This window comes from Ictalurus furcatus, chromosome 26 (assembly GCF_023375685.1).
Source record: "Ictalurus furcatus strain D&B chromosome 26, Billie_1.0, whole genome shotgun sequence".
Taxonomy (NCBI): domain Eukaryota; kingdom Metazoa; phylum Chordata; class Actinopteri; order Siluriformes; family Ictaluridae; genus Ictalurus; species Ictalurus furcatus.
This window is the reverse complement of record NC_071280.1, coordinates 19,100,193-19,122,243: the sequence shown is the minus strand read 5'-3', so window position 1 is coordinate 19,122,243 and position 22,051 is coordinate 19,100,193. Positions and strand designations below refer to the sequence as shown.

General features: G+C 38.8%; 4 protein-coding genes across 7 annotated transcripts; all 4 read right to left on the bottom strand.

Moving 5' to 3' along the window:
- Window positions 1-77: 77 nt before the first annotated feature.
- On the bottom strand, window positions 78-5,072 carry LOC128602326 (uncharacterized). Of its 2 annotated transcripts, XM_053616078.1 has the most exons (6): window positions 3,960-5,072; window positions 3,540-3,632; window positions 2,431-2,529; window positions 2,270-2,313; window positions 1,551-1,667; window positions 78-1,424 (listed from the first exon to the last, which is right to left on the bottom strand). In XM_053616078.1, the coding sequence occupies exons 1-6, from the start codon at window positions 4,027-4,029 to the stop codon at window positions 1,206-1,208; spliced, it is 642 nt and encodes a 213-aa protein (XP_053472053.1). In that variant the 5' UTR covers window positions 4,030-5,072; the 3' UTR covers window positions 78-1,205. The 2 variants fall into 2 exon arrangements, with proteins under 2 accessions (XP_053472053.1, XP_053472054.1); XM_053616079.1 differs by lacking the exon at window positions 2,431-2,529.
- An 87-nt stretch (window positions 5,073-5,159) lies between these two features.
- LOC128602322 (polymeric immunoglobulin receptor-like) lies at window positions 5,160-9,581 on the bottom strand. 3 transcript variants are annotated; one of them, XM_053616060.1, is made up of 7 exons: window positions 9,415-9,581; window positions 8,933-9,229; window positions 8,104-8,439; window positions 6,637-6,657; window positions 6,440-6,547; window positions 5,956-6,023; window positions 5,160-5,828 (listed from the first exon to the last, which is right to left on the bottom strand). In XM_053616060.1, the coding sequence occupies exons 1-7, from the start codon at window positions 9,455-9,457 to the stop codon at window positions 5,643-5,645; spliced, it is 1,059 nt and encodes a 352-aa protein (XP_053472035.1). In that variant the 5' UTR covers window positions 9,458-9,581; the 3' UTR covers window positions 5,160-5,642. The 3 variants fall into 3 exon arrangements, with proteins under 3 accessions (XP_053472035.1, XP_053472037.1, XP_053472036.1); XM_053616062.1 differs by having other exon boundaries at window positions 8,933-9,224; XM_053616061.1 differs by lacking the exon at window positions 6,637-6,657.
- A 1,689-nt stretch (window positions 9,582-11,270) lies between these two features.
- On the bottom strand, window positions 11,271-16,453 carry LOC128601842 (CMRF35-like molecule 6). Its single transcript, XM_053615238.1, has 4 exons — window positions 16,168-16,453; window positions 14,082-14,423; window positions 12,795-12,878; window positions 11,271-11,737 (listed from the first exon to the last, which is right to left on the bottom strand). The coding sequence occupies exons 1-4, from the start codon at window positions 16,451-16,453 to the stop codon at window positions 11,565-11,567; spliced, it is 885 nt and encodes a 294-aa protein (XP_053471213.1). The 3' UTR covers window positions 11,271-11,564.
- Window positions 16,454-17,014: 561 nt separating this feature from the next.
- LOC128601841 (high affinity immunoglobulin alpha and immunoglobulin mu Fc receptor-like) lies at window positions 17,015-21,750 on the bottom strand. Its single transcript, XM_053615237.1, has 7 exons — window positions 21,682-21,750; window positions 19,446-19,781; window positions 19,325-19,345; window positions 18,455-18,547; window positions 17,873-17,904; window positions 17,595-17,780; window positions 17,015-17,155 (listed from the first exon to the last, which is right to left on the bottom strand). Exons 1-7 carry the CDS (start codon window positions 21,728-21,730, stop codon window positions 17,015-17,017), a joined length of 858 nt encoding a protein of 285 aa, XP_053471212.1. The 5' UTR covers window positions 21,731-21,750.
- Between the last annotated feature and the right edge of the window lie 301 nt (window positions 21,751-22,051).

Below are 22,051 nucleotides of genomic sequence, written 5' to 3'. Positions count from 1 at the left end.
GTGAGTACACGTCTGTGGTGTTGGATATGATTAGATACGATTTGTTTCGCGTTTGCATTCAATAAAATTTAGCTTGCTCTGACCAGCTACCATCTGCCAAAAACACAGACTAAGCTGGTCAAACTGTAGATCATCGTGGTCAGCAGGTAGGTGCTGGTAGAGCGGATAGGAACCAGTTTCTGAAGTACTGCTACTCATGCTGCATCATAGAAACGTTATGAACAGTAACGCAGTTAAAACATTTAAAAAATTTCTTGATCGGTTTGGTCAAGTAATAAGTAACTTATTATAATCAGACTCCAAGTACCACTTGATTCAGAACCAAAAGTCCAGGGGATTAAGTCAGACCGGATCCAGCTCCTCCTACTGTACCTGTGCAGAGTCAGAGGGGGTGAACAGGACTCCGTGTGTTTCAGGCTGGATACACGTGTTTGTTATACGCATTGTACGATGTCTTTTAGGTTAAGCGTGAGGGTTATAGGAGGAGTTGGATCAGGTCCAGCTCCATCCCTGGATTTTTGCTTCTTATTGTTTTCATTGTTTCCTTGTCTTGTGTTTTCTTTTCATACTATATATACTACCCTCTCCAACAGGGTTTTTAGATTGATGGTACGGTAGTCTTAGTCCCTGAACTAGTGAACTAGCAGGACGATGCGTTTTCAAAAGAGACTACAAAGCACTTCTGTCAGTCGGTCTGGATAAGAGTATCTGATAAATGCTGTGAATGTAAAGGTAAATATAGGACACATCCACACTGCAAACACGAGAAACACTTCATTCCTCCCATTTCTCCACCTTTATTAATAAAGCATGGAGAATGTCAGAGAGAGAGAGAGAGAGAGAGAGAGAGAGAGAGAGAGAGAGAGAGAGAGAGAGAGAGAGAGAGAGAGAGAATGTACACAACAAAACCAGCAAGTAGTTCTCCTATTCAAGCAAAACACATCATATGTAGGCACACACTAGTATTTTATTCTATGATTATGAAGCCTATTGTAACTTACAACTAAAAAAAACCCCTTGATACACATACAAATCTCATTAAGGTAAGCATTAATACAATCTATAGAAAAGTAAGACATTTCTGCTACAAGACACTCAGATGAAGTGTAGTTACAGGAAAACACAAGAATCTAACTCACATGTGTGTATTTTAGTAAGACCAACTTACACTTCACATCTTCTGCAAGGACAGTTAAAGAAATCACTCATATCTCCTCTATTACAGAGCTGGAAGCAATTTCGGGATCAGAACAGAGTGAATTCGGCCAGGAGTTCACTGTGCCGTACTCGTGGCATTGAGTCGGATCTGCTGGCGGATCTGAGGGATCTGCTGGTGCTTCAGTGTTGGTGTTAACGTCGTTACATTGTTCTGGATGATATTTCATGTCTTTAATCTCCTCGAAATCCTCTGGAGAATGTTCAAGCTGATGAAATGTTTTTTTTAAAAAAATGAATGGAATGAGGGGGTCAAATAATGCAGATATAAACTATAGGTGAAATTAATGTGCGTTTTAATAACTGTGAGGATTTTATCTGAGAATGATGCTAACCCCAGTAGGTGACAATGAGGGATCTTTGGGTAGCTCAACATTGTTGAAAACAGTGCGTAGATCTGCTCGAAATCTGTAGTCTTCAATTTCCTCGTAGTCATCTGCAGTATGTCCAAGCTGAAGCAAGTAAAAAAAAAAACAACAAAAACAAACAAACAAACAAAGAACAACAACAAGAGATGGAAGGAATGAGAGAAATAGCACAGATTGTAATAATATATCAAATTTCTAATAATTTTGATGCTTGATATTTCACTTACTCTCATTCTAACCATTCTAAGCAACATTTCTTCATAACAATGAACAACACACTTTATGTACAAGCCTGTGTTTGTTTGTTTGTTTTTTTCCCCTAAAAGCCTTCGTTAGAAGAAATTTATACCACAGTGCTACTCAACTCTAGATTGTGATTGATCAGAAGGGTTTTTTTTTGCAAAGGTACATTTGCATTGTAAAATCAAAACGATGGACAAGAAGGACTAAGATCATAACAGACCAACAATTTAGATCCAATAAGTCTGTAGAAGAAACAAAAAGCAATAAAATGTTGGACCATTTCTTTGACGTTCGGCTAAAAAGTTGTTTTTATGCTATTGTTTCTTATTTTGTAATGTTCGACAGAGATGAATGAAGTTTATTAAATTACGAGAAAAGAAATATTCTGATCTCAGTGTATTTGTGGCACAGTGAATGATCAGACAGTCGTAGCAATGGCTCACCTCTCTGTTATTTAAGTGATCTGTGTGAGACGGCGAACTGCGATCTGTGGAGATCAGCAGAGAAAATATTCAACTTTGTTCAGCAATAAACAACAACACAATAAATGTTCTGCAATCAGGAATATGATAAGATGCATGTGACCATGGAACTAATCAGTTACCCTTTTTTTGTTTCCATTTAAGTAACAAACAGAGAACAATGGCAAAGAGCAGGAGAACCAGAACAACTGGGAGAATGATGACCACAGGGGTATCTGAAACTACATACAGGATTCAAATTATATATATATATATATATATATATATATATATATATATATATATATATATACACGTATTTACAGTATCTCACAAAAGTGAGTACACCCCTCACATTTTTGTAAATATTTGATGATATCTTTTCATGTGACAACACTGAAGAAATGACACTTTGCTACAATGTAAAGTAGTGAGTGTACAGCTTGTGTAACAGTGTAAATTTGCTGTCCCCTCAAAATAACACAACACACAGCCATTAATGTCTAAACCGCTGGCAACAAAAGGGAGTACACAAAAATTCACAAAAATACTCTGCTCTCATGGATATCAAACAATTGCAAACACAACACAGGTTTATAAAAAATATCTTTGTAAAATATAGGTGTGCAACAATTATTGGCACCAAAACTTTGTGCTAGCTCCGTTTGTCAAGATAACAGCTCTGAGTCTTCTCCTATAAGGCCTGATGAGGTTGGAGAATACATTGTGAGGGATCTGAGACCGTTCCTCCATACAGAATCTCTCCAGATCCTTCACATTTCGAGGTCCACGCTGGTGGACTCTCCTCTTCAGTTCACCCCACAGGTTTTCTATGGGGTTCAGGTCAGGGGACTGGGATGGTCATGGCAGGACCTTGATTTTGTGGTCAGTAAACCATTTTTGTGTTGATTTTGATGTATGTTTTGGATCATCGTCCTGCTGGAAGATCCAACCACGGCCCATTTTACAGTAAGCTTTCTGGCAGACAATAAAGACAATCTTTCACAGCCTTCTTTGCTCATATTACCAAGTATGCGAATATTAGTGTGTGTGTGTGTGTGTGTGTGTGTGTGTGTGTGTGTGTATATATATATATATATATATATATATATATATATATATATATATATATATATATATATATACACACACACACACACACACACACACACACACACACACACAAACACACTACATACACACTATATATACACTATACATATATAATCATTTTATGTATATATATTTTTACCTGACGCATGTGATAAAGATGATAGTGATGTCATGGTGGTCTGCGTAGTTGTTGGTGCTTGGATGGTTGGTTTTTTTGGTTTGACATCTGTAACTATCATGTGAGAAAGTTCATGCAGTGCTTTTAGAGCTTATACGTACCAAACATAATTTATGTACCAAATATATTCCAATTTAACCAATTAAGAGCAGATGAGTACTTGTCTTATATGTTAACAAAAAGTGCTTTTTTTCGTTTCTTTTCCCATTCTAGGTGATGACTGTATCATCATTGTGGCAGACTAAACAGTCGTATGCACGTTCCGCAGTTTAGTTCGTTGTGTTTCTCAGTTTTAGCTTTGGAGTCACATTACAATCGGTACATCCTCTGATGCTCAGTAACACAAAGGAGCACCAGCACACAAGTAAACTTAACACTTACCTAGGATGAGACAGATGAGAAGAATGGGCAGAGTATTAAACACAAGTTTTCCTGCAGGTGCAATCCACATTACTGCGTTATGCTCTAATCTTGTCAAGAAGATTTTATGTGAACTAAATATCCTGTTACTTCCTCCTCCCTCCCTCCCTCCTTCCCTAAAAGTGACAGCCTAGTCTTCTCCACCCTTCTATATAATAATAATAATAATAATAATAATAATAATAATAATAATAATAAACAACTTTATTTATATAGCACATTTGATACATATTACATGTACTGAATTACAATAAAGTAAAAAAAAAAACAGATAGAAGAACATAAACAAACAGTAGACATAAAAATAGTAATATAGGCAAATAATAGCAAAAAGAAATGTCACAATTAACACTTTCACTCATTCCCTTTGAGTAAGTGCTTCATCCTGATCAGGGTCACAGTGGATCGGGTGTCTAACCCGGGAACACCAGTGTGAGGTCAGGATACACCCTGGATGGGTCTCCAGTGCACCACATACTGTACACACACACATTCACACAGGCAATTTATCTTCTTAATCCACCTACTGGAATGTTTGGGAGAGGTTGGAAGAATCTGGAGAATCGGCATGAAACCCAAAAAGAACATGCACAACCCCACAGAGAGTAACCTGACCTCAGGATCCATCATGAGCTTGGGTTATATTAGATTAAGAAATAAAGCTGAAATGAAACTAATATATGTGTAATGTACCAGCAGAATTAATGAAAATAATGCAAAACTACTTCAATGCTAAAAATGATATAAAATTATTATTATTATTTTTTAGATTTTCAGTTACTATTTTAGCCTAAAAATGGAGAAGGAACACTTTTATCAGAGATCTCTGTAGTATGAAGGCACTTTGCTGTGAAAGATTTATAAACTAGTGACTTTAATATTGACTTTAATAAATGTTATGGGTAGCAGGCAGCCAGAGCTAGAACTCCTCTAATACGGTCTTGTTTTTGATAACATGCTAATATTCTTGCTTCTGCATTGTACACAAGTTGCAGAACATCATGTGAGTGATGCCTTGTAATAGTCAAAGTGAGAAAGGACAAAACCTGTGTGGATCAGTTTCTGAGGCAGGGTTTCACCAGTGCTATAAAGAAACTGATCATCTGCCATCATCGTAGTGAACTTTTAACAAAAACAAAATAGTTCAGTTTGATGCGGTCAGTCATTTTATTACTAGAAACATACTATACACACAACATTTGTGACTAATTTCAGTCAGGTGTTGATGCGCTGTGTAACAATAGTAAACAGTAGTGGTCACAAAAAGCAGAACAGCCTTGCCCTTCTTCAACCACTTCCTCTAGACATTCTGAAACGTTAACAGGAAGTGCCATGATATTTCTGCTTCACAAACTGATCATATGACAATTCATATGATTACAGAGGGGTTTGTGGGTAAATCAGAGGGCGTATTGGTTAATGAGAGAGTTTAGTGGGTAAATGAGAGGGCTTAGTGGGTAATTCAGAGAGTTTAGTGGGTAAATGAGAGGGGCTAGTGAGTAATTCAGAGGGGCTTGTGGGTAAATCATACTAGACCTGTGTACATGACTGATTTTTTAACAATTCTAATTTTATAACAATTAAAATGTGTAAAAATGATGATTATTCATTATTATCATGACCACATTTTTTTTATTATTATTATTACTTTTCTGTTTTGGAAAGGTGGACCATGGAGTAGAAATCTTGATCAACAGTGTTTGGAGATGAAGTGGCAGTTCTACCAGCTAGACTTGGAGAGATGCGACAAGTTTTGGGTTTCTTGGCGAAGGCATAAACAGTATTGGTTTGTGTGTCCTGAATCTCGTCATAGTAGGCCGAATAGGCACCCTGATAAACACACACAGAGAGAGAGAGAGAGAGAGAGAGAATAGTGTTTTATTATTTCATACTTTTACAGTATTATGCAGTTGGGGAGTTTAATATGGGGACACGCAATCAATCAATCAGTAAGTACCGTTTTTCCTCTCTCTGTCTCCCTCTCTTCACAGACGTTTCCTCTCTCGGCCGGCGAGGAGGAGGCGCCTATCAACCCAAAGTTACATGCAGGAATCACCACAATGTCTTCAAATTGCAGTCTGTAAAATGTGTCTTTACCTGACATCTCATTATATTATTTATCATCTGAAGGTTGTGTGTTGAGTTTGTTATATCTGATTGTGAAGCTTGAAATTGTCTTGTTCTATGAGCGACAAAACTTGTTTCAAGAAATAATTGCTTAACAAAATTATCTGCCTGTATTCTTTTCTTCAAAATGCCAAAATGTGTGTGTGTGTGTGTGTGTGTGTGTGTGTGTGTGTGTGGGTTAAAGATACTTAAACAGAAGATGTTTTTATGTCTTTGCTGGTGTCTAGATGAAAAAAACTTTTTCTTTACAAACAAAAACAAAACAAAAAAAACAACAGCTTCGAATAATGTGTGTTTTGTGTGTAAAATAAAACCTTTTGTCTTTGTGGACCACAGTTTGTAGAAAATCAGCACAAATCCTGCAATTAGCAATACAGCCAGACCAACGTACACGATGATGCCGATGACAGGAGACCCTGGATCTACAGGACACAGGAAGACGAATACAGACGTGATTCTGACTGCGAGCTCAGTACGGAAATATGTATGTTTGTAGAAATTTGGTTCTTACAAGGTGTGTTGCTTGATGTTGCTTGATGTCCATTGAGGTGTCGTTAAATAAAAGACAGAACACAGATTAATGAGGAATTGCTCAGTAATCAAATGGTAAATGGTCTGCACTTATACAGCACTTTTATAACCTTAGTGGTTCCAAAGCGCTTTACACTGGTTCTCGTTCATCCATTCACACACACACATACACACACACACACACCCCCCAATGGTAGCAGAGCTGCCGTGCAAGGCGTTAGCTTGCCATCAGGAGCAACTTGGTTACCCAAGGACACTTCGTCATGTGGGCCGGGAATCAAACCACCAACCCTACGGTTAGTGGACAACCCGCTCTATCACCTGAGCCACAACCGCCCACATGCTACAGTAAATGTAGTATATGGTATAGACCTGAATGTGATTATTTACTTTAGGGACCGAAAGCCTGAGTTTACGTGTGCATGAGGGATTTTTTAATCCTGCTTGCACTGAAGGAATTCTGACCCTTCACTTGAGCAGTTATTGTTTTTATCTTTGTTAACAATCTTAGGAGGGCGCACGGTGGCTTAGTGCTTAGCACGTTCGCCTCACACCTCCAGAGTTGGGGGTTCGATTCCCGCCACTGCCATGTGTTTGCGGAGCTTGCATGTTCTCCGGGTTTCCTCCGGGTACTCCGGTTTCCTCCCCCAGTCCAAAGATATGCATGGTAGGCTGATTGGCACGCCCAAAGTGTCTGTCGTGTATGAACGGGTATGTGTATGTGACACATGTCCAGGGTGTCCCCTGCTTTATGACCTGTGCTCCCTGGGATAGGCTCCAGGTTCCCTGCGACCCAGTGTTGGATAAGTGGTACAGAAAATGGATGGATGGATGAAATAATCTTAGTTGGTTCTATTTCCCAATAACGTAAAGGAACTAGTCATTTAAACTACAGGTTGAAGCAATTACTGAAGACATTGACACAAGATCCAATACGCTTTTGTGTCAATGATCTTTCTTTGTCCCACGAGCTTCATATCTGAACGTTTTGTTGGTTCCCATGTGACCACCTTAACCCGAGTCCATCGATAACATGTATTGAAAGGAAATACAACCATTTACCTTTAATACATGTATGAATCAAGTCTGGTGGTGTAGCATCTTGTGAGCACTAAAAATAACAAGCGATTAATTCAGTTTAATAGCTCGTGTCCTTCTCAGCTCTCAGAGGTCATAATCATGGTGAATCACTGCTGAATGGGCATCATGTTATCAGAATGTCATGGCGTCCATACTGAATTTGACAACTGCAGATGGTACAGTATGTGAAAAGTACAACCTTAACACCAAATCTAGCAAGGTCAGGCTATGAATTTTTTGGTAAATGCTAACACAGCTAACACGCTGTGTCTCCGGATGAGTAACTCAGGCTTTTGGACCCAACTATACATCAAATACTGTCATTTTTATTTTCCCCATAAAAACGTTCATAATACCAGATTCTCACCAGTAACTTGAAGCTGCATTTCACTGAAGATATGAAATATGTATGTCGCATATGTAGACCTTCTCATTGCAACTCCACACAGATAAAGTCCTCGATCCTCCACCGTCACGTTGCTGATGCTCATATTGATGACGTTATCCGTCGAGGAGACATTAAGAACATACCTGCCTTTCTCTTCAGATTCTGTGTAAGTGAATATGATGGCGGATATGCTCCGATTGGTCACTCTGTACACACTTTTCATGTCATTTTTATGCCTTTCTGGATATGTACAGCTGAAAGAAACCATGTCTCCAGGATGAGTCGTCTGTGAAAATGACTGTCCATCATACAGACCTTCCAGTCAAGACAAATGAGACAGGTACAACTTGTAAGAATAATACAGCTGTGACATGGGTTAATGAGTTCAATTTTCTTCTTTCAAACCATATTCATAGGCTAACTATAAGCAAAGGAGCTGGAGTAATAAAAATGAACTTGATCATAAAGTATAAATTTTCAAGAATGGCTAATAAAGCAAAGTTCCTGTTATCACCCCAAAAGATTTCCTCTTACACCATAACAATTTGCCAACAATAATTATTAAACAATGACAAGTCGTTCTTTTTATCCATTTATAGTTACATTTAATCCTGTGGATTGATTTGATCAAATTGTGTATTGATTTGATTGAATTGTGTAGCTAACTGAGGTGACAGTACATAAGCTGATAAGAATGTCAGAGCTGCTGTTGTAGATCCTTCTGACCAATCACAATCCAGATGTCAACAGCATTGTGGTGTAATTACAATCATTCGAACAGGCCTAGTTTTAAAATACAGACTCTCACCATTTTCCACTTGCAGCTGCACGTTTGATACTGTTCGGTTCTCCACTCCACATCTGTATTGTACTCCATCCTCCTGGCTTAAGTTTCTAATGAGCACGCTGTAAACTCCAGCCGAAATATCATCCGCAGCAAAGAACTTTCCTTTAATATCCCATTTTTGGACGTTCCTGCAATCCCCTTCTGTGATCCTACAGAAGTATTTTGTGTGATTGCTGTATTGTTGAGGATTGTAGCTATAATTTACAATGACACTTCCGCCTCTGTATCCTTTTACCATTTCATTACAGCCAGCCTGAGCTGCAACATAAAACAGAGTTCCTCTTTTAGACTCTTCTGATCTAAAACATGAGGCATTACATCTTACAAAGCAGAGACTTTATATATCGTTCACAAAACATAAACAGTACAATGACACAAGCTTAAAACCGAACCAGAACTATAAACTACACCTCATACTTTTAGTTTAAAGTAGAATATCTGACCTGAAATCAGGTACAAGGTGAAAATCAGACGCATGTTTATCATTGTCCTGTTTCTAACCAACAATCCAGATAGTCTGTGCTCAAAATTCACTAAGATAATAAATAAAAAACGAAGATTACAAAGTCACTACAGTCCTGCAGCCACTCAGAGAGACTGAAATGCTTTCCGTGCTGCTGAAGTGTCTCTCTCGATTTCTTAATGTGAGCACTGCCCCTTTACCTAAACCCTACTTTCAGTTACTTTACAAATGTAGAGTCACTAAGGTTTCCTGAAGTTGGCCACTTCCGCAGGTCTGAGACTCATTTAACCCACGTTATACAAATGTTAAACGTAACTGTGTTTAAAGATGATCAAGATTAAAAATACATAATTTTTTCACCCCCATAAAACAACAAAAAATTAAAAGCAACTCTGGAAGTTGGTGTTTGACGTATTCAGCTGATTTGCATATTTCATATATTTCAGTCTGGTTAATCAGGGAAGCTTTTCACTACAAGAGGAAACACATGTTATTTTATTTTATTTTATTTTTTAAAAGTAATAAATAAACCAATAAACAAACAAATAAGACACAATTTTGCATTCCAGTTTTTTTAGTCCAGTTTATTGTATACTTATTTCACTTTGAATTAAAATTTGATCCTTTTACAATAGGAAATTGTGAAAATTAAACCCATGTTTGTTTGTTTTTTGTTTGTTTTTTTCTCCAGTTCTTTTAAGGTTTACTTACTGTGAAGTGAGGTGTCACGTTAATATTCTTAGTAAGAGAACAGTGCCTCCTGGAGGATTATAGTGTAAAGTGTAACATCTGTATGGTTGAGATATTACTTCATATTATAAAAATAAGACACAGAAACAATAAAGTTTAACTAAAGAAAATGTCAAAATCATTATTATACTAGGAAAACAAAATCTGTGGGACATTCATACTTACTAAATTAAAGTTTATATATATATATATATATATATATATATATATATATATATATATATATATATATATATATATATAAATCATATAACTCAATGTTCAACATTTTTTTCAGCCTCATTTCTCTTGTTAATTTGTTGAGCAAAATGAAGCGAATGTGTTAGAGAAAAGCTTTCGTTACAAATCTTTTGTTATTGTTTTGACACACGCGTATCACATTCGATTCGGCCAAGACAGCGTTGCACTGTAATTTATTATAAAAGACAGATTTAGTTTAGAAGCTAAAGGAATAGTATCGAAGTGTTATCAGTGCCACTGGACAGTAGCGTAGACATCACATGAGTCCTCCGAGAAAGCAGAAGTGTCACTGAGGACATGTGATCTCTGCTCAAAGTGGAGTTTGGAGTAGTCTAGGGAAAGGGATTGCGTTGAAGTGAAAAGTGTTGTGTAACTCTGAGATTGTGGATGGGTTTGAGATAGCCGAATAGCGGAATACACCACTGCTTCATGATGCTGATGTCGGGTGTCTCGAGAGCAGCCCGTTGCTGCAGGTTCGGAGTGGGACGGAGGAGAGCAAGTCCGGGTTCGGTTCAGTGTTGGAGTGGCGTAAATGATGGAATCTGGGCTCTGGATAGTGGCTAAAGATGTGCTGCTTGTTGGGAAGATCTTGTCATACACATAGTTGTCCTGAAATGAAAAAAAGGGGATATATATATATATATATATATATATATATATATATATATATATATATATATATATATATATATAAATAATAATAAAATAAAACACACACACTAAATGTGTAACACAATGCCACTATCAGTATCTGTATTTGGTGTTATTATTATTTGACTGTACCTGCCTGTGGTATTTTCTAATGAATTTACCTAGTAGCATAATTTAAACTACAATGCCCCTGGCCAGCAGTTACTAAATATGAACAAATGAACTCACGTGAAAGTAAAAACTGCTGCAAAGTTTTTTTTTAGGATCTCAAATTTCTGCCAAGTTTCATCAAAAATAAAAACCTAACAGTGCACCTCTTATTCATATCTGTATTGGTATCTGTTTAGAAGGCATGATCTGTTCAAATAATGTTCACACACACACACACACACACACACACAGAGTGACCTTGTCCACTTACCACATCAGGCTCCGTGTAATTTCCAGGCTGTGTCAAGGCTGCGGGAAACAAAACAGCTTGTCTTTAAATCACAAAACATTTACGTTACAGAAGTAGAAATGTCGAGTGTGTTGTAAAGTACTTGTATCACCACCTGCTTTTGCCTTGTTGTTCTTCATAATGATGAATATGGCACTCGCAATCCCACACAACAGCAGACCTGCAGCCAGAGAGACTCCGAGATGCACAGATTTATCTGAAGCTATGATTTAACAAATAAAAAATGTCATCCACTGGTGTGACTGAAAACCTTACAGTACATGCGTTTGATGCTGGTTATTTTACCATGTGTGAGACATTCTGGTAATACTTCAGACAGAAACATTGAGTTTTTCCTGAATTATCACACCTAATCCAAATTAGGTGTTTAAACTATATAAAGGCAGTTCAGTACATGGAAAGTCCTGCCAACTTTAACATTCATGTCAGTTCTGAACCTTGTATTCTCTTATTGCATTCTGTGACTGTTCTTTGGATTTATATGGGCAAAAGTATGTGGACATCTGACCATTACACCCATATGTAGGTTAAGGTTGGAAGAAAGTAGAAGAACTCGAGTGTCCTGCACGGAGCCCTGATCTCGACCCCACTGAACACCTTTGGGATGAACTGGAACTGTAGCTTCCTCACCATCACAACATCAGCGCCTGACCTCAACCTCACTAACGCTCTTGTAGCTGAATGAACACAAATCCCCACAGCCACACCCCAAAATCTAGTGGAAAGCCTTCGCAGAAGAATAGAGGAGTTTATTATAACATCAAAGGGGAATAAATCTGGACTGAGATGTTCAACAAGCTCAAATGGCTGTGATGGTCAGGGGTGCACATACTTTTGAGGAAAAAGTGTAACTGCACTCTTCTGATTTGGCTGGAAAGAGCAGATATATTAAGACGAAGGGTAAGGAAGCCTCGTTTGGTTTATTCTGAATCAGCTGCTCCTGAAGAGGATTGAGCTTACAGATTTGGTTTCTTGCTAACAGTTCCACCAAGACCTCAAATAACAAACGAATCCACAATCATCAACAATCCAATCCAGCTACCCTAGTAATCTACATGAAGAATAGGATCTAGTTAGTGGACTCGGTGTCCTTGTCCTGCAACTGGAATTCAAACTTTAACCCCTAAGAAACTTGCTAGGTTAGCAAGGTAGGTTTAAATTGAAGCTATTTCAAACATTATGCATTAATTTATCTGTTTATAAACAGTCTCAACAAGTCACAGTCACACAGAGGAACCAGCATATTTGCATTGAGTCACCTATAATGTAGGTTTGCTGGTCCTGTGGTTCTGTGGTTCTCTGCCTGGTTGTGCTGGTTGAAGCTGTAGTTTGGGGAACAAAAGCTAGTGAGGAAAGACAGAGAGATAGGGTTAGGGGTTAGAGAGATAATCATACATTCCTGACTGTAAACATTATTTACAGTGTAATTAGGTGGTAACTCCAGGGCAAAAAAAGCCCAAGATTCTTTTCAGTTATGCAGATCGTTTCATCCTCTTTGAAACAGTGCCTATTAGTAGGTGATACTCTTTGTCTAACGACACATAAAATTGACATTTTGTAGTAATTTTTACAATATAAATAAAAAACAGATCAGTCACATGGAAAAAGTAAGTACACCCCTACATTTATCACACCTTCAAATCCATCTAATTAGAATCAGGTGTTGAATATCGGGTTCCAGTGATTAGAACCTGCTTAGGGAGTGCAGGTGGAATCTGTCTTATTTATACCTCTCTCATATCTAGTGTCTGGTGTTCCCTTTGTTATTGAGGTGTGTGATGTCATCATGCCAAGATCTAAAGAGTTCTGTAAGGCATTCAGAAAAGGCCGTGGATGCCTATGAGTCTGGCGAGGGATTTAAAAAGATCTCAGAATTATCTGAAATACATCATTCCACTGTAAGGAACATCATCTACAAATGACGCAGATTTCAAACGACTGACAATTGGTCCAAGACCAGCCGTCCCAGCTAGTTCAGCCCAAGAGCAGACTGTCTGAAGCAAAAAGAACTCTCCAAGAACCACAAAATTTCATCACAGGATCTGCAGTAAGTCTTGCAACTGTTGGTGTGAAAGCGCATGCTTCTACAATCAGAAAGAGATTGCACAAATTTGACCTGCATGGGAGGCGTGTCAGGAAAAAGCCTTCGCAAGACCAGAGTTTGCCAATGGGCATATAGGCAAAGACCAGGACTTTTGGAATAATGTGCTCTGGACAGACAAATCAAAGATAGAGGTGTTTTAACAACAGACATGTTTGGTGCAGACCAAAGACAGCTTTTCAGGAGAAGCACCTCATACCAACTGTGGAGCATGGTGGTGGAAATGTCATGGTTTGGGGTTGCTTCACTGCCTCAGGGACTGGACAGCTTGCATTCATTGATTTGTCTATGAATTCTGCATCATATCAAAGAGTTCTTGAAGTGTACTGTCTTAATTCTGGGCTTATAATGTGTTATAATGATGAATATTATCATCTTAATCCATTTTTTTTTTTGTTCAAATGAATTTGTATGACTGAAAAAAAAGTCATATCTCAGTTCTCACCATTCTCAGTGGGTACATCTTGGACTATGTGAAGCCTGAACTCTGTCCGAAAATCCGACAGCCACCTGTCCACCCCACACCAGTAAAGCCCAGCGTCCTCCAGACTCAGTTGCCTGATAGTCACGGTGAATACTTTGCTCTCCGTATCGTCCTCCAGAAAGAACCTGCTGTCCCTGGACCACATTACTCCTCTGTCCAGTCTCACAAACTCTTTTTCAGGTTTGCCTTTACTGAAGTACTTTGGGTTGATCTCACTTCCTTTGTGGTACGAACAGTGAAAAGAAATGTTTCCTCCTAGTGTCCCGTTCACTGTCATTCCTCCAGACAACATGATGGGTACGGCTGAGAGAAAGAACGAGAAAGACTTGTAAATTAAAAACAAATACGTTTCTTTTACACAGAAAGAACAGGAGAAATGAGCGACACATTCAGGAATAAAAGCTGTTAAGCTGTAGGTGTTCACTGCAATGTTAGCTAGACTCAAGCGGAAATATTTCATATATTTAACGTGGATGTTTTTCAAGGGAAGGTGTCATTAGTGTACAGAAAATACTTTCCAAGTTACACTTAAGACCTCACTGCATTTAATACTGACATTCTGCAGACACGTCACATCTAAACCCTCAGTGAATTATAAACGAGAGTGGTTAGGTGTGAGGGTTAAATGTTTTAAAAGGTACACTACGTTCACTTTCCAAGGTCACAAATTGTGATTGATGTGTCCAGCTGATTTCCAAATATGTAAAAGATATTATACCACAAGTCTAACACAAGTGTCCTGTACCACAACCCGTGTGCATAAACTTCAATCATGGATAAAACCTACAAAATCTACAGCATGTAGAAACAGTGATATACCATAGCGTTATCACTTTACCTTTGTATATCGTTGTTGTATTATTATTATTTTTTTCTCCAAATTATCAGATCTCAGAACAAAACAAACAAACAAACAAAATTATTCTCACCTCCAAAAAGAAGCACACTCACAGCAATAATGCTCATGATGTTGCTGGACGAGAAGAAAAACCCACCAAGAAAGAAAACACTAATATATTAAAATTATATTCGAAAAATGTAATAAAGCGGTGAGACTAGAGAATGAAGACAGGGTTTATGTGTGGCTCATTAAACAACGATTTTCAAAATGAATCACAATTCAGGCTGCTGGCCAGTTCTGCGAGGAAGTGAGAGACAGAGGGTGTGTGTGTGTGTGTGTGTGTGTGTGTGTGTGTGTGTGTGTGTGTGTGTGTGTGTGTATGTGTGTGTGTTTCAAATGTCACCACAAGAATAAGAAAATGTGATGATTACGAGCTGCATATGTAAATCAAAACAAAATGAAATAAAAAGAGCCGTAAGGTTTTCTTTTGGTTACTGTGGTTATGGTCAGGGTTCGATTTTGGTGCTGAGTGTGTGTGTGTGTGTGTTGTTCCGTGTGTGTGTGTGTGTGTGTGTGTGTGTGTGTGTGCGTGGATGCTCTATGAACCGTTGTTCTGTGTTTCATGTGGTTTACACTTAACTTTCCAACTTAGACACCACAGAATCAACAACATGCACACACACACACACACACACACACACACACGCATGCACACACACACAAACAGACACAGACAGACACACACACACAGACACACACACACATGCACACACACACACACACAGACACGCACACACAGACACATGCACACACACACACAGACAACACACACACACACACACACACACAGTTTATATAGGTATTTCTTAGTGATTTAATTTTAATTTTTATTTTTTACTTTTTGGCTTCACTGCTTTCTCTCTTAGTATATGGACCTACTGCAAATCACATAATGTTGACGACCCTGCAGCTGACCTATGCCATATGACATACCATCAGTCTTAAAATTCTGTTGGGAGGTAATATAGCACGAACATACAGACATTTTTTTTTAATGAAAAGTGCTAATTTATGTACTTTAATACTTAAATGGAGATGTCTTCCAGACATGCTGAGATCTGAGCAGAAAAAAGAGGATCTGAGGGAGGGAAGGAGAGGATGAGTTGAGTGTCATCTGCATACTCTAGCAGTGGCATGAGAACCCACGTGAGGATACGTCCTCACCAAGAGATTGAGTATAGAGTGAGAACAGAAGCGGACCAAGTACTGAGCCTTGTGGGACACCAGTGGAGAGCCTGCAGGGAGCAGATGTGGCTCCCCTCCACGTCACCTGGTATGAGTGACCTTCCAGGTGAATTCCGAGACTCATGAGGGTGGACAAGAGAGTCTTGTGGTTGACTGTGTCAAACGCTGCTGAAAGCTCAAGGAGGATGAGGCATATATTGGGCAGCGGTTGGTTATGGCTCAACGGCAGGATGAAAAAAGGAATCATGAAAGCTAGTGTGTTGATTCAAGCCAAACTTGACATATTACATATTTTAAACTATTACATCATTCACAATCGATGCATGTTTGTCATGTATACGCCAACTTGTGGCACAACATGCTCAAATTTCATTGGACAATGTGGAGCAGCACTGTAATTTCCCAGTCTAATTCATAAATCAGTCGAAAACTACATATTCGGTCTGTTTACATATTCGGTTCTTTTAGCCAGGTGAAATGGCTAAAAGAAAAAAAAAGATGACAAGTATCATTCATTCCAGTCCGAACGGAGGGACAAATCTGCATCTGTGCTTTAATGGTAACAAGTGTCCAATTTCAGTACTGTGTGTTGTACTGTGTTGATTCACCATGTGATGAAATGATCATAGTTGGTTAAATGACGTCCAACAGGCTGTTAGGTGAAGAACACGCCTTTATTACAGTAGCACTTTTTTATAATTCTGCAATAATAGTAAAGATAATAACGAGGAGACATATATAAAAACATCACAAATATATGTTAACTTTTCTCTGGTTCTTTAAAGAAAAAAAAATCATTTTTTGGCTTTTAGGTAGAAGTGAAGGTCTGGCACTTGTTTTCAATCTTCTCATCGTAAAAGGTGTCAAAGTCTCCAGCAGTTAGGGAGGACGGAGCAGAACTGGTGGGTTGTGTAGTGAAGAAAAGATGTTGTGGCGCTATAGCGAAGGTCTTGTGCAGATGTTTTTAGAAGGCAGTCTTAGCAGAAGAATCTTTACTTTCACTCAAGTACAGGATTTTTTCCATCACTGGTAAACACTTTATTTCACTGAAGAACATCCAAAATGAGATGATCTATAGAAGAGAGATTATCCAACACTCTGTCATGTAGAAACTGTGTAAGTGCCCCTACTCTGGAAACAATATAAATCAATCATACGGATGTTTTATCATCATGTGTGTCCTGATTTGGTGGCACAACATGTGTGTAATTAGAATTACTGTCCGATTCGGGAGCGAGGATTACTGCGTAGATTGGACGTTACTTATTATAGCTTTCTTGTACAGTTGAGTATGTAACATTGTGTCCCATGGAATAATTGAAAGCTCCAGCATCTGGAAATTGTTTTGGTTCTCTGTGGTTCTCAACGGCGTCGCTGTGGAATCTCACACTACAGTACACATGATTGGTTGATAAAGAGGTACTAAGGTGTGGTTCTTGCATGTGATTGGATGCTGTGGTGTATATTGTCTTCAATGCTGGAGAAGGATTCGGACCGGACATTCTGTCTGAGGTTTCTGAGGCATTTTCTTCTGCAGGGTCGCTGCGCTGTGTCTTCTCATAGAGGTGGACATCCTGAAATTATACAGAGGTAAAAAACAAAAAACAAAACTGTGTCTGTGTCTTTTTAACGTGATTTAATAAAAAGGGAATAAATATAAACAAACCATGTCCTCTGTTGAATTGGGCAAAGTTGTGTCTGAGAGAAAGAGAGAGAGAGAGAGAGAGAGAGAGAGAGAGAGAGAGATGCCAAATTACCTTGATTTTATTATTAAATTATTATTTAAAATGATGTATGTTACGAAGATGATTATTCTGTACCTGCACTACCTTTAATTGCTCTGCATATGAAGACACAGAAAATGAACACCACCACCAGCAGTACTGAACCAAAAGCCCCTCCAACAAAGATAAAGATCCCTGTATGTATATATATATATATATATATATATATATATATATATATATATATATATATATATATATATATATATATATATATATAAACAGATAGCAAACACTATGTCATGGTATTGAAGTATTTGTATTTGATCACATAAGAGCTGAATAACGACTGGATGCATTTCTGCTCCTCGTCTGATTGAGGATGTGTAGTATAGAGACGTTTATAGGGTCAGGATCAGACACAGATCTTTACAAGCAACGTGTCATAACAAAATATCTTCAGTACAGCCAAGTCAGGCTTTTTCTGTGGTTATATTTAACACATTTTTTTTTTTGCTCCTGACCTGAAAGTGAAATAGACACCGTGGGCTGAGATGAACTTCCTGTGCTGTCTGATGCATTTCCTTGTCTGCTTGTCACTGTTGAAATGGGCCTTTCTGTTCATAACCCACACACACACACACACACACACACACACACATACACACACATACACCCACACACACACACACACACACACACACATACACCCACACACACCCACACACACACACTTCGACATCAGATCTCCACTAACCCTAACACACGCATACACATTATAGATCAGCATCTTTCTAGCGTTGTGAGGTTTGTTTGTTTTTTGTTTAGATTAAAACGTATTTGCATGGTTCCTCTCACAGGATAGGGTGTGTTTATACACTAGCTTTGACATTACACATTCACACAAGTGCAATGTCTCAAATCGCAGACATTACGCCGTTGGTGTTGTTACTGATATAGCCGCTGTGACTTCTCTTTAACTGTGCTTTATCTTGCCACATGGTAGAGAAAGCCCCAGTGCATGACTAGCTTACGATAACATTTTTCTCCCAGAGTCCACTGAAGCTCAAATTCTCAAATTCTCCAGTGATTTCTTAAATCCTTTTATTTTCATTAACGAATGAAACGGCGTCCTTTTATCCATTTATAGTTACATTTAATTATGTGGAATGTCTGTGAAACGAGTCCTCGTTTATCAAACAGCAGCTAAAAATTTGTTGCCTCAAAAAAAAGCTGAGAAAACTTTATGAATGTAACAAGGCCCTGAAAAGTTAAGTAGTGCTAAAAAATGAATAAAAATCCTGCTTTTGACTGGAAATAGCTTTGACTGATGAAAGAACGAAGACATTTGTACATGTGTATATAGAAAATATAGAGAGAGCAGGTTCACTTACCTTCAGTAGTGAAACTGGAGTCTGTGGTCAAAAATGTAGGAAAATGTTGTTTACCACACAATCACAATTAAAAAAAAAAATGTAGATAATTAACATCAAAATATAGAAATTTAACACATACCTTTTCTCACAGTCAGATGGATGACAGTAAACAGGTCTTGTTCTGTTATGTTGACTCCACAGCCATACTTTCCATGATCCCCTAAGCTCAGGTTATTGATGTTCACCACAAACATGCTTTTCTCAGTGTCGTCAAACAGAGACAGTCTTCCTTCAAACGTCCAGGGATTCCGACTGTCAGATTTTATAAGAGTCTTGCAGTCTTCATAAATTCCTCTACAGAAATATTTAGTATAAGGTTGATATGATGCAGTGTAATGACACTTGATGACTGCAGCACCGTCTTCGATTCCTACCTCATGGACCTCATCGTTCAGCATGGCACCCATGACTGACACTACGAATAAGAAAACAGTCCTTTTTTTATTTGTTTACATAATTTAAATACATAAATAAATAAAGAAAGAAAATGTATGATAACCATTTATAATCTGCCCTTTTATGATGAATAAATAAATAAATAAACGGTAACTCATTATCTTATGTAAATGTGCTGTGCCAGTTTCTTTTGTGTTATACTGTTGTTTCAGTCAGTTATGTACAGTGAGGGAAAGAAGTATTTGATCCCCTGCTGATTTTGTACGTTTGCCCACTGACAAAGAAATGACCAGTCTATAATTTTAATGGTAGATTTATTTGAACAGTGAGAGACAGAATAACAACAAGAAAATCCAGAAAAACGCATGTCAAAAATGTTATAACTTGATTTGCATTTTAATGAGGGAAATAAGTATTTGACCCCCTCTCAATCAGAAAGATTTCTGGTTCCCAGGTGTCTTTTATACAGGTAACGAGCTGAGATTAGGAGCACACTCTTAAAGGGAGTGTTCCTAATCTCAGCTTGTTGCCTGTATAAAAGACACCTGTCCACAGAAGCAATCAATCAATCAGATTCCAAACTCTCCACCATGGCCAAGACCAAAGAGCTCTCCAAGGATGTCAGGGACAAGATTGTAGACCTACACAAGTCTGGAATGGGCTACAAGACCATTGCCAAGCAGCTTGGTGAGAAGGTGACAACAGTTGGTGCGATTATTCGCAAATGGAAGAAACACAAAAGAACTGTCGATCTCCCTCGGCCTGGGGCTCCATGCAAGATCTCACCTCGTGGAGTTGCAACGATCATGAGAACAGTGAGGAATCAGCCCAGAACTACACGGGAGGATCTTGTCAATGATCTCAAGGCAGCTGGGACCATAGTCACCAAGAAAACAATTGGTAACACACTACGCCGTGAAGGACTGAAATCCTGCAGCACCCGCAAGGTCCGCTGCTCAAGAAAGCACATATACATGCCCGTCTGAAGTTTGCCAATGAACATCTGAATGATTCAGAGGACAACTGGGTGAAAGTGTTGTGGTCAGATGAGACCAAAATGGAGCTCTTTGGCATCAACTCAACTCGCCGTGTTTGGAGGAGGAGGAATGCTGCCAAGAACACCATCCCCACCGTCACACATGGAGGTGGAAACATTATGCTTTGGGGGTATTTTTCTGCTAAGGGGACAGGACAACTTCACCGCATCAAAGGGACGATGGACGGGGCCATGTACCGTCCAATCTTGGGTGAGAACCTCCTTCCCTCAGCCAGGGCATTGAAAATGGGTCGTGGATGGGTATTCCAGCATGACAATGACCCAAAACACACGGCCAAGGCAACAAAGGAGTGGCTCAAGAAGAAGCACATTAAGGTCCTGGAGTGGCCTAGCCAGTCTCCAGACCTTAATCCCATAGGAAATCTGTGGAGGGAGCTGAAGGTTCAAGTTGCTAAACGTCAGCCTCGAAACCTTAATGACTTGGAGAAGATCTGCAAAGAGGAGTGGGACAAAATCCCTCCTGAGATGTGTGCAAACCTGGTGGCCAACCACAAGAAACGTCTGACCTCTGTGATTGCCAACAAGGGTTTTGCCACCAAGTACTAAGTCATGTTTTGCAGAGGGGTCAAATACTTATTTCCCTCATTAAAATGCAAATCAATGTATAACATTTTTGACATGTGTTTTTCTGGATTTTTTTGTTGTTATTCTGTCTCTCACTGTTCAAATAAATCTACCATTAAAATTATAGACTGATAATTTCTTTGTCAGTGGGCAAACGTACAAAATCAGCAGGGGATCAAATACTTCTTTCCTGCACTGTAAGTCAGACGAAGTGCCAATCTAAACGTCTACTGAAGATTGTTTTTCTTTCTTTGTTTTATTTATTTATTATTTTTTTTAATGAAATAGCTAGGCTTACCCGTCAGCAGGATGAAAGAGGTGCTAAAACATTTCTTCTTCATCTCCATGGAGCACAAATGAAACTCGAGGTTCCTCAAATGTGTTTAAGATCGAGTGAAAGCTGTTTGACAGTTCCTCTCACTGCAGTGTATCTCTCTCTCTCTCTCTCTCTCTCTCTCTGTGTGTGTGTATGTGTGTGTGCATGGTAGGATGTGGTTTTGAGTCACTGTTGCCTCTCATACCCTCCCTACCACACTTTATGACTCTCTCTCTCTCTGTCTCTCTGTCTCTCGGTGGCTCAGGGTTACTGATCGGAAGGTCAGGAGTTCAGCAAGGCTCTTTACCCTCTCTGCTCCGGGGGGGGGGGGGGGGGGGGGGGGGGCTGTATC